Consider the following 12,463-nt stretch of genomic DNA (forward strand, 5'->3'; position numbering starts at 1 on the left):
CTTTTTTGGTCATTTCCCATTTATGACAGCCGCCGCGCTCGGAGTTCATCCTAAACTCCGTTTCAAGCCTGACTGGAAAAGCTAGACAGACTGCGGACGGAAAAGTACAATAGCAAACACCAGGACGAGAGAGCAGAGAGCGACCTAGACAGAAGATATGGACCAGAAAGGACGAGACAGAGGCAGACACAGACAACAGATCAGACAGACAGACATAGACTGACTGAGAAGACAGTATTGTAGGAGTCTGACGTACGATCATGTCATAACAGTGGACGGAGACCAAGAGAAGATCAGCCAAGAGCAAGTACAAGGATTTAAGACAGATCACAGAGTGTTGTTTCTTATTGGAAGGACTTTGGGTGTGACGTTATTTTGTTTTCCTCGGTTTTCTGAGATGCGGCGTTTCCTCGAACAATTGGCATGTGGTGGGGTGTCCCTTGTACTCTCTTTTTAGAAAAGGAGAGAAACAGAGAGAGAGACAGGTGTCGGGTGTTTGGTAATGCTTGGGTTGTGTGAAGGTTTGAGTTATCCTCTGGGGTGCTGTACTGGCAGTCCTGATCTCCTTTTCAGATAGAGAGAGAAGAGGAGGAGGAGTATTTATCGCAACTATACTGGCCTCTGCGCTTTGCTCTCTGCCGCTCTGGCATTTCTAAGTTAATTCGAACTAAACGATTTCTCTTTGTCTCCGTAAAAACTGCTGGTCTTCATCTATGCTATTTTCTTAGCAACGTTATCTATAACAAGGAAGAAGTGTCATTGGGAGTAGGGTTTGGGGGGATGACGTGCGCGTGGCCTCTCGCCACACTTGACCTGAGTGGTCGCGAAAAGTGAGGTGTACTGTTTTATGGCCGCTGCCGGGGGGCCAATGAAATTCGTCACGATCCGCGAAACTTTCCCACGTAGCAGTAGATGCAAGCAGTAGTGAACTTATGAGTTTTCAAACGTGATACTATGACAGTCCGCGCCAGCCTCGAGCAAGTTGGTCATACGTTCTTCAGCGCACAGCCTCTGCACTAACTTAAGGTACATACTGCTTACACACTGGTAAAATATTAATTAATTGGAAGAGAACGATCGCTTTCGCAGTGAAGCATGGGAAAAGCACACGACACTCACTACTCGCCTCAAAAACAAGAGGAACACTTGCAGAAAGATGGGACAAAGGCACGGACGAGGCAGGCAGACGAGGCAGACAGCAGAGCAGACCAGACAACCAGACCGAGTGCAGACAGTTGTCCATGAGACTAGCGCAAGGGCAAGGCAAGACAGACACCGACCCTGACCGAGGGACCAGAGACGCGAGCCATGACAGAAGACAGACATGATCAAGAGCAGGAACGAGCAGAGCAAGACTACGACAGACGTAGCATGAGACTACTCATCAGACAGACACGACGGACGACATCAGGACAGACAGACGTAGAAATGGGAAAGGGATTTGTTTGGTATGTTGGCGGGAGTTGGCTATATGCTTTTCTCTCCCCCTCTTGAACCTCATGACTGCCCTCCCGTTGGTTTGCGAGGATTGGAGTTTTCTGTTTTTTCTTATTGCTCTTTCTGAATCATGTGGATTATAGCAGGGCAGAGGTCAACGACCTTCTTTGGGCACTAACGGCTGGCATTAATTTATAGCCAGAGTTTTGGTTGGTTAGGGTTTGTCCGGTGATGGCTTCAGCTGCATGGTAGCTGTCAAGCCCAGGCATTTGCTTCTGGAAGGACAAAGAGAGTATGTAGGGCCGCGAGCCAGATATTTGTGAAGAACTTGTGCATTATGCGTAATGTTTTAATGCCTATTAGTGCCTCTCGTATTGGTGTTTTCTCTGTTGTTTTTGCTTCATGTTGCTTTTGGCAATGTTAGATCTGTCTTTTCTTCCTGTGATAGAAAAATCCCTTTCACGAATTGGAACTGAGAGAGAGAGTGAACTGCTAGTATTCTGGCTTGGAAGGCCTCCTTTTACGGACAAAACCACAGTGGTTTTCTCTGGAGGGGCTCCACAGGTGGACACATAGTGCTCGATCATTGGCAGGTGGTTATTTGGATGATGTTTGCGGTATCGTAATATATCTCTTCTGTCACCCCGTATCTTTTTGTCTTGAGAACATCTCTTCTCTACCTAGAAATATGTTTAGAGACACGATGTTGTGACCTTGGTAGAGTGGTGACTTATCGTCAGATCATTGTAGAATAGCAAGACCTGTCTAACCTTAAAGTCACTTTTTTCAGGGAAAGGGGAACGTAGAAACAATCTACACATGGATAATTCATCTAGTAGGTCGGTGTTTCAAAGTAGAAAAGACTACTTCAGATCTGAGAGGGACTAATTCATGTCTGCTACTTGTCTCTTGGCACAAGAAGCGCTGGAGTGAGATAAAGGTTTATATGCTTATACTGGGTCAAAGCAATACTTATGATTCGAGTAATCACTATAATATATCTTTTCTCATACTCACATCTCGTTTTCTTGCTCCGCCGATCGACCCATGCTCGTCTGGTCTAGGATGCTATCCTCTGCTCATGGACGAACCCCCTTCTCATCATCAGGATACAACATCCATCCCTCCTGTCGGTCTTCCTCTCATCCCATCCCCTCTTCTTCTCACATCCACCGCATCTCGTCAGCACGATCACTAGACCTCTATTCGTTACGCGCCCGATCTCCTCCGAAGACAATGCCATCTCATCTCTCTGTTCACGCGCAACATCTCTCGTTCACCCAACCACTCCGGGACCCCATTTCTCTCTCTCACCACTCGATCAACACTTTCCTCCTCTCATATCATTGGAGCATATTTCGCCTCTCCCCCGCATAGGGTGTGCTATGCGCTTCTCTCTCTTCTCCCTCCCACATCCTCTCTCTCATCTCGACACATCCCTTCGTCATCCCATCCTTCATTCTCTCTCATCCCCATCCCCTCCTCCACCCATCCTCGTCTTCTCGTCGCATCGCTCTCCTCTCGCTCTCAATCCTTCCTCCTGTCTCTTCCTTCCCCTCGCGATTCCTCTGCTCACCCACTAAAAACTCGACTCATAACCTCTCTCTCTCGTCGCCTGCCTCCGTCTCCCCATTCCTCCTCTTCACTAGCCATCCTCTCTGCTTCTAGCACCTCAGCCACTCCTCTCTCTGCCTTCGACCTGCCGCTTCTGTCCTCGCGGGTGCTCAATCTCCTCTCTCTTCCGCCCACAGTCCCACCCTCTTTCATGCCCCACATCGACTCTCTACTGCTATCAACTCATGAGCTCTCTTCTCTCTCCCATCCTCTCGTAACCCACATCCCTCCTACTTCTCTTCTCTCCCCTCCCTCTCTCTCTCTCTCTCTCACTCCCCATCTCTTCTCGTTCTCTGCCCTCTCTCTCTTCTCTCCTATCTTCCTCTCTCTTCTCCATCCGCTCTCTATCTCCATTCCTCCTCTTTCGTCGTCATCCTCTGTCGTGTCTCTCTCACTCCTCTCTCTGTCTGCTCTCCTTCCTCTCTCTCCCCTCCTCTCTCTCACCGCCCATCCCTCTCTTTCTCCCCATCTGCTCCTTTCTGTCTTCTTCTCTCTCGGGCCACGCCGGATGCGCCTCTGTCTCTGCCCCGTGCCCCCTCTTCTCTCTCTTGGCGACGGTGGCACTCCTGCTGCCCCTCGTCTCGCCCATCCCTCTCGGCTCGTCCCATCCGTGTCGTTCCCTCTGGTCTTCTGCCTTTTCCCCACGTTCGTCCCTCCCTTTTCTCCCATTTGCTCCTCTCCTCCATTCCCACTCCTCTCTCTCCCTTCCTCCTCTCTCTCGCTCTCTCCTTTTCTGCTTACTCTCTCTCACACCCCTCGTCTCTCCCATCCTCGTCTGTCCGGCTGCTCGCACCAGGTTGGCCTCTCTCTCCCAAGATCCCAAGCGTGGTCGCCTGGTTTCTGCTGCCGTCACCGCGGCCCTTCTTAGCGACACCTCTCGCTCGCATCTCCTCTCTGTCGCCCATTCCCTCCTCTCTCCCCGCCCTCTCTCCTCAGCTCCCCACATCCCTTCTCTTCGGATCCCACTTTCGTCTTCTTTCCCCATCGCTACTTTTCTCTCTCCTGCTCTTCGCTCTTCGTCGTCTCTCTTCTCTCTCCCATCCCTCTCTCTCAACCGCACCCGCGTCTCTTCGTCCCCGATTTCTCTTCCCCCATCCTTTTCTTGCTCGGAGGAGTTCGAGTAGGTGGTAAGGAATGAGGACTCTTTGCAGTCTCAGGGGGGTCCTATATTGTGGATTTAAAGGCCTAAGATCATATGAGTTATATCGATTGGTTGCTGATGGTTATTCTGACTACACGATGATCATGTGGCATTGAATAGGGCACTTTGCCCGTATTTCACAGCTATTTAGAGAGGGCATGTGTCAGCTTCCCACATTGTAGAGAGAGAGCCTGGGTAAGATTTGGTGAATCTCGAGAGTGCATTTTAACCTCCGCATAGCCCTTTGATATATCGGGGGTGTTTGTCAGAAGGAGGGCCATAAATGTTGGTCACGACTTCTCCAGCACCGCAATCCATACCTGTTCTCTTGCTACCGATGGCAAGCGGTACAGTGGAGAGAGGTCTCGCGCGCACCAAACCGGAAAATACTGAATCAGCTTCTACCCCAAGGGCCAGAGAGAGAGAGATACACGACTGATACAATTATGGCGTATCAAAATTAGGCTAGCTGCAACACCTGCAATTTGCTTTTGTCTTGTACCTAATGTCTTGCACTGCCTATGTCAACACCACGTTGGGAGCCTCTCATCCGGACACACAGGGTATTTTTTTACTCTTATTATCTTATTTTATTAGTCATTTGTCTAGATCTCTCTTATCCAGAGGTCGACTCTTATCATAATTGGGATTCTTATCTTATGTAATTTTCATGTGAAAATTCCACGTTTTCACAAATATTTCTTAAAAGTTGTTCTACTCTTTTAAAGTGGGTGTGGGGTGGTGAGAAGGATTTTATCTTTTATTTCTTATTTCCATGTATTCTCCTAATTAGAGGTGGGTTCTAAGGTGCTCGGATTAGGTGGTGTATTGACTTTCCGTGGACTGTTTGCGTCGGATGGGAGTGTTTTTCTTCACTCCATTGTGTGGTGTCCTATTTTTGTAACTTTTTCTCCTCTCGTTTTTATATTTGTAGAATGCGAATCTCAGTTTGACTGTGGCTGAGCTGTGTTGTTTTGATATTTGTATTTTTTCAGAGGTAGTTGTGTAGTGCTGTGATGCATTGTTGCCAGATGTGTTGTGTATTTGTATATTCTCAATGTGTCCTGCTTTGTGTGTGTGTATGTGGCTCTTGTTATTCAAGTTCTGCTAGTGTATCTGTGGTTATGTTGTCTGTCTCCTTTTTTTTTTTTTTGTTCTCTTGTACGCTTAGGTGTTCTTTTCCTTGTAGTGTCTTATATGTCTATCTCTATTTGTGTTCTTGTTTTGTATTATGTGTATGTCTGTAGTCTTTTCTATTCTCTGATATCATGATGTATGTATGTGTGTAGGAGCGGGGTGGACGTGCGAGAACTTGGGATAAGTTGACACTCAGAAACGGGGCTGGCGGGTTCTCGGATGAGTTGTGTAGGGGTTACATGCACAGGCATGGGAGCCCAGCCAAACAGGCGAGTTGCAGGTAATCCAGACGGGAGATGACAAGTGCTGGATTCAGGAACCTGCGCCGGCTTCCTGCGTGAGGCAGGGTCGTCTCTGCCGAATGTTGTAGAGCATGAACCTACAGGAACGGGTCCACCTGCCTTGATGGTTAGTTGAGAACGACAGGGTGTTGTCCCAGGATCCACGCCAAGGTTCTTTAGCATTCTGGGAGGAGGACACAAGTGGAGTTGTCCACCGTGATGGCGAGATGCCAATGGAACGGGCAGTCCTTTCCCCAGGAGAAGAGGCAGCTCCCGTCTGCACAGTTCAGCTTGAGGTGGTGATGGGGCCGTCATCCCACGACTGATAAATGTCTGCCAGACCATGCAGAGATTCGATTCACCACCATGGCTTATCAAGGGGGGAAAGGAGAATGAATTAATTGGTGTGTCGTCTGCATAGCAATGATATGGAGAGACCATTGAGGATATGACAGAGTCCCGCGCGCCAAGTGACTTGGTGGATATGCGAGAAATAGGAGAGGGCTAAGCAACAGAGCCTGGGGGACACCGAGTTGGTGAGAGGCAACGTGGTGCGTGAGACACGATTCTCGCCACGGGCAACTGGTAGTGAGCGACTCTGTTCAGGTAGGACGCAATCCAACGTGGCCGCGGCCGGAGATGCCACAGTCTCGGAGAGAGGTGGAGACGGAGATCTGCCTGGTTCACAGTATCAAAGGCAGCCGATAGGTCTAGAAGATGAGAGCAGAGGGGAGAGAGAGTTAGCTGTTAGCAGTGCGGAGCGCTTCGTGACACAGAGAGAGCAAGTCCTCAGTTGAATGACGTAGTCCTTGAAACTGACCTGATTTCGGATCAAGAAGGTCATTCTGAGCACAGAGATAGCAGGAGCAGCTGGCAAAGGACGCGCACGTGTCAAGGAGTTTTTGGAGAGAAAAGAAAGAAGGGGATAGCTGGTCTGTATGTTGTTGAATCGGAGGGATTCTGAGTGTGGTTTTTTTCAGAAGGGGTGCAATCTCTCGCTCTCTTGTAAGACGGAAGGGACGCACCACACTCACCTACTACCACTCACAACATACTGACAGCACACACACGATACACCCCACAACACAGCACATAATGTATACGCAACAGCACCACCACACACGCACGCACAACACAGCACACTTTGTCATATCTCTCTCACATAAGCTGCTGCTACTGTCTATCTACCCTGGTGCGGTGTCACTTCGTAACCCTACCTGTTGTACATAGCTACCTGAGATTAGCTTGTACCTCTGGCATATCGACTCAGTACTGGTGACTTGGTTGGCGCTCTATCGAGTGGTGGTAGTGGAGGTTCTGCGGCGGCCCTGTCCACAGGTCCGAAGCAAAGGCCTCCTCTCCGAACCCCAGTTGGGGGCAGAGAGAATGTGCAGTTGTATAGCTAATGTCGATGCTATTTTGCACGTTTTGCTATGAGGCTACAGAACATGTGTGCTGGTTTTTAGTGCTGCAGGGATTCTTGAAAGACAGGAAATCACTTTTTCTCCAGCAAAAGCTATTTGTCTTAATATTAACAACATTTTTCAATATATATTTGTGATAGACCATCTAGCTTATCACACCATGATAAAGCAGAACAACCTCCTATTTGTATTTAGAATGGCAACAAATTGGCATTTTTTTCAACTCCTCCAGGCATTTCATGTTTCTTTTACAATTATTGTCCGAAAACTGTTTAAAGCCTTGATGTGTCTTAAATTCTTAGACATTAGGAATTATTCAACTAATCTCGCAATGTTCTTTTTGTTTTATTCTATGAGGCGTATTAAAACTTCTTCAGGGATAATGTCTCTTCAGCATTTTGGCATGTTTGTCCTTAATTTCAGTATGCGAAACAACATTTTATAAAGTAACATTTTCCCTTCGGTCTAGGCACCCGGCAAGTACTTCAGATTGTTTTAGCATCTGTTGCAGAACAGTGATTAAGGGGTTAACATCAGTTGGCTTGTCAACTCGTCACTGCTGGCTAACCCTTAATCACTGTTCTGCAACATAATGCTTAAACAATCGACCAGTGCCTGCTGTTGACGACAGATTTCAAGACTGACATATTTTTGTGCTTAGAAAAGTAAGTTCATTTGTAAAATTATGGACATATGATTCATTTGAAAATCTCTCAAATGAAACAGACCATATTCTAATGAAAATCTTTCAGTGACTCTGGCAGATGTCAAGTTTAGAAACAATGGTAAACACAGTAGCAATATTTTCCTCGACTCTAAAACCTGTATTAAATCATACTATGTTGACCAAAATTCATTATTCTTATCCTATATCTGTCAGGCAGATGCGGAGTTGAAACAATTTATGTTTGTGAACATGGTGAATTGGCAATATTGTTTTGTTTAAATCGATCAAAAAGTAAGGAGAACTTTACAAGATCATACACGTATAGAAGGTCTTTAGTGGTCCTGGCTGACCCTGGCTCATGTCCTGATTCATTTAGGATTTGACCAAATCTCCAGACACATCTTTTTAAGAATCAAAACAGTTTTGAGATAAAATTTTTAAAGTCACGAGGGCTTATTTCAAGAAACTACATAACATAACAAACTTTTAGTTAATTTCCATTATTGCCAGCATAGAGCCGGACATGGAGAATGAAAATTTTAGAAAATCCCCTAACATGTAACTTTCAGCTTAAATAATGCAACAATACGTTTTCCCTGCCCGACCAAGGATGTCACGGAAACTTTTCCAAGAATCCCTGAGCTAATGTCCTGCTATTGCTACACATTTTGTCATGAGCTGGGAGTAAAATGTGTATGTTTAAAGCTAGATTTCCGAGTGTTTTTTCAATGGCTTATAGCACGCTACGTCATATGCTAGTCATGAGGCGCCTGACGTTCGGTCCACTTTCTATTATTATTTACATGTTATATCTTAACTCTGCATTGTTGGAAGAAGGACCTGTAAGTAGCATTGTTCACTGTGTTCTAGCACCTGTTGTTTACAAAGCGAGTGTGACAATACAATTGGAATTGTGATGTCTGAAGAGCTGAGATACACGTGTGTGGTCGTTGTTTTGCCCTATTACGAGGCTGCAAGGACTGTAAGATTTTCAAATAGTAGGTGAATCGTTAAATGTGAGCTCTTTCCCGCTCATTAGTATTTTTTAAAATGTCCTTGTATAGTCCCAGAGGCTTATATGGAACCCTGCACAGTAGGCTTGATGATTGCTTGTGATCTGCTGCCCCTCCCTGCCCTCCCTCCCCGTCTCCTCTGTCATACGAGGAGAGACATGCAGTTTCTACTCTCCATGTGTCTGTGCACCTGGTGCTGCAGTGAAACACAGAGAGCCAGTTTAATATAGCCCGATGAGAGCTAATCTGGCTCCTTCGTAGGAAGGCGACTTCACATAGCTACAGCTGTAGCAGTGTACATTTAAAGCCACAGTCTGGAGTTTGGTATTAGCCCCAACGGCAGCCCAGCCTCCGCCACTTGCAGTGTTGAGAAATTGGAACTACCTCAAAATTCACCCCACCACAGCTCGAAGGCATTTTCTTCTAATTCTTCAAACAATCAATGGCTATAGGGCAGGCTAACCCTTGAACAGACAGGAAATCTCCCTGAATTAGCCTTTAAAACAACGCTTTTTCCATTCTCATAACAACATAGAACAAGCTAAAATAACGAAATAGAACATCTGTCTAGTTTCTAGATTAAAAATTTCTCTCAAAATAACGAACCATATTAAGATGACCACGAGGAAAGACCTACGTCGAGGAGAACGTCTGGCTTTGCCTTGGAATGGCGCAACAGCGCATATCTGGAGACTCAGAGCATACGGGAACACAACAATAACCCAAGATTCGTTACAATTACAGTAAACTGTTTAACAACATTCGTAATTCGAGGCGTACTACGACCGGTGGGGGTTGTGCAGCTTACATCTGTGTGTGGGATCTCACTCGGCATCAGTGATTTGATTGGCGGGCGTGAACACCAGCAAGACGTGTTGACCAGTATATCCTATTAAACCTAGGGATTCCATTATTGCATTACAGGTAAGTAATTGAGAGTATTCGTATCTTAAACTAGCTATAGTACTTGTAAATGTTGGTTCTCAATTAGAGCGTAACAGTAATATTTTATAGGTGATCTGGTTATATTTAGAGTCTTTGTTAAAATGTATGGCACCTCTATATGTTGTAATTCTACGATTAGTATAACTCTAGGTGTGTGTGGGCTTCTAGATATCCATTCGTAGTGGTCAGGTCAGTTGTGTACTTGAGTTTTGTGGGGCAGATGTAATTGCAAAATAGTCAGTGACATAAAAATATGTTATGTAATACCTAAATCAAGTCCGCTTCTCAGCACTTAGGTAATTGGTTCCAGAGCTTCATTTATCACATGAATGGAGACAATATGGTGCACATTGGAACGAGGTGTAGGTGTGAGTGCAAATATGAACCTTCCATATGTTACATCGCGCGCCTGCATAAATAAAATCCAAGAGTACCTGTATCCCTTGCGTTTTTGCGTCATTGTATGTAGAACTATAGATATAGAAATGTCCCTCTATAATGCTGTAATAAATATGACCTTCAATGCTCACACACACTCCAGTGCCTATACCTTAAAATTGCTGTAAATAATCAAAACAAGTAAATCCAAGTCTATGTTGTTTGATAATGTTAGTAATTGCCCACTCAGGGTTGCGTTTTATATTCTTATAAACCGGCTACTGCACTATGCATATACTTACTAACTATAACCCGTAACACTGTTATTATTGCACTCAGCTCCGACCTGTCAAACCGATCTATGACCACACCAGAAACCTGTCCTTTTTGAGCCTCTCACCTGAGTGGTTAGTAGAATCTAGCGAAGTGGTTGTTTTTTGAAAGGGTTGGTAACACACTTGACCAGTGACTGTAAGCACAGCAGTGGATCTGATTGACACATCAGTACGACGTAATTCAGAAGGTGGGAGGGGGGTATTGCTGTTTAAGGACCTTGATGCCAATTTGTTTTCGGGGGTAAGACAGCAGAAACAGACTGGCCAGAAACAGACTTGCACCCAGGCTAGGTAGTTGGGTTCTCACACGGGCAAGGTGGCAGCAGTGGGCCGACCCTGCCCTGAGAGCAGACCTGGGTTAAAAATACTATTCAAAATCATGTCAAATACTTTGTCTGTGCTTGATTTGAGTTTGCTGGCGTAATAATGGCCCAATAGTATAGTCCAAAATGGCAAACCTGGCACATCAAAGTATGTGAAAGATTTCAAGTAGTATTTGAACCCAGGTCTGCCTGAGAGACCCCTAACGGAGCATGCTCAGATCAGACTTTGGCTTTCATGTTGATGAGAACAGAACAGCAGGTGAGGGCTCCGTCCACCTTCACCTTCTCCATGTTGGACACTGGGATCAACATGTGGTCCTTCAGCTTCTCAAACACCTGGGGAGAGAGAGTTGGTAGAGAGAGAGAGAGGGTGGGGTGAGAGAGCGGGATGGGTGAGAGAGAGAGGGATGGGGTGAGAGAGATGGGGAGAGAAAGAGAGGGATGGGAGAGGAGGGATGGGGAGAGGAGAGAGGGATGGGGTGAGAGAGAGGGATGGGAGAGAGAGAGAGAGAGCGAGAGAGGGATGGTGAGAGAGAAAAGGGATGGGGAAAGAGAGAGAGGGATGGGAGGAGAGAGAGGGATGGGGGAGCGAGGAGAGGAGGGATGGGGGAGAGAGAGGGGGATGGGGAAGAGAGAGGGATGGGGAGAGAGGGGGGGGGAGAGGAGGGGGTGGGGAGCGAGAGAGAGGGGATGGGGAAGAGAGAGGGGGTGGAAGCGAGAGAGAGGGGGATGGGGAGAGAGAGGGGTGGAGAGAGAGAGAGAGGAAGGGAGAGAGGGAGAGAGAGAGGGGAAGGGGAGAGAGAGAGGGTGATGGGGAGAGAGGGAGAGAGAGTGAGAGAGGGATGGGAGAGAGAGGGGGAAGGGGAGAGAGAGAGGGATGGGGAGAGCGAGAGGGATGGGGAGAGAGGGGGGTGGGAGAGAGAGAGAGAGGGATGGGGAGAGAGAGAGGAGATGGGGTGAAAGAGAGGGACAGGGGAGAGAGAGAGAGGGATGGGGAGAAAGAGAGAAGGGATGGGGTGAGCGAGAGGAAGGGGAGAGGAGAGGGGGAAGGGGAGAGAGAGAGAGCGTGAGAGAGGAGAGAGGGATGGGGAGGAGAAGAGAGGGATGGGGAGATAGAGAGGGGGATTGGAGAGAGAGAGGGGGATGGGGGGACAAGAGAGAGAGGAGGGAGAGAGAGAGGATGGGGAGTGAGAGAGAGAGAGAGAGAGGGATGGGGACGAGAGAGAGAGAGGGGAGGATGGGGAGAGATGGGATGGGGAGAGAGAGAGAGGGATGGGAGAGAGAGAGAGGATTGGGAGAGAGAGGGATGGGGAGAGAGAGGAGAGGGGATGGGGAGGGAGAGAGAGGGATGGGGAGAGAGAGAGAGGGATGGTGGATGGGAGAGACGAGAGAGGGGATGGGGAGAGAGAGAGGGGATGGGGAGAGAGAGGGGATGGGGAGAGAGAGAGAGGGATGGGGGTGGAGAGAGGGATGGGGAGGGAGAGGGAGAGGGGAGGGAGAGAGAGAGAGGGATGAGGAGAAAAGAGAGAGAGGGATGGGGAGAGAGAGGGATGGGGAGCGAGAGAGAGAGTGGATGGGGAGGGGAGAGAGAGGGATGGGCAGAGAGAGAGAGGGCTGGGAGGGAGAGAGAGATGAGGTGATGGGGAGGAGAGAGAAGGGGATGGGAGAGAGAGGGGGATGGGGGAGAGAGAGAGAGGGATGGGGGAGAGAGGGATGGGGCGAGGGAGAGACGAGAGGGGGAGGGAGAGAGAAGAGAGGGATGAGGAGA

The 12,463-nt window shown here is 47.7% G+C and overlaps 1 protein-coding gene across 1 annotated transcript in view; it reads right to left on the minus strand.

Moving 5' to 3' along the window:
- Window positions 1-10,380: 10,380 nt before the first annotated feature.
- ddah1 (dimethylarginine dimethylaminohydrolase 1) overlaps window positions 10,381-12,463 on the minus strand; it is a 145,851-nt gene continuing 143,768 nt past the window's right edge. Inside the window, exon 6 of the mRNA XM_024004735.2 lies at window positions 10,381-11,031. Coding sequence (XP_023860503.1) covers window positions 10,915-11,031 — 117 coding nt within the window. The 3' untranslated portion in view covers window positions 10,381-10,914. The remainder of the gene's footprint in view (window positions 11,032-12,463) is intronic.

Source organism: Salvelinus sp. IW2-2015, linkage group LG16 (genome assembly GCF_002910315.2).
Source record: "Salvelinus sp. IW2-2015 linkage group LG16, ASM291031v2, whole genome shotgun sequence".
In the NCBI taxonomy this organism is placed as follows: Eukaryota; Metazoa; Chordata; class Actinopteri; order Salmoniformes; family Salmonidae; genus Salvelinus; species Salvelinus sp. IW2-2015.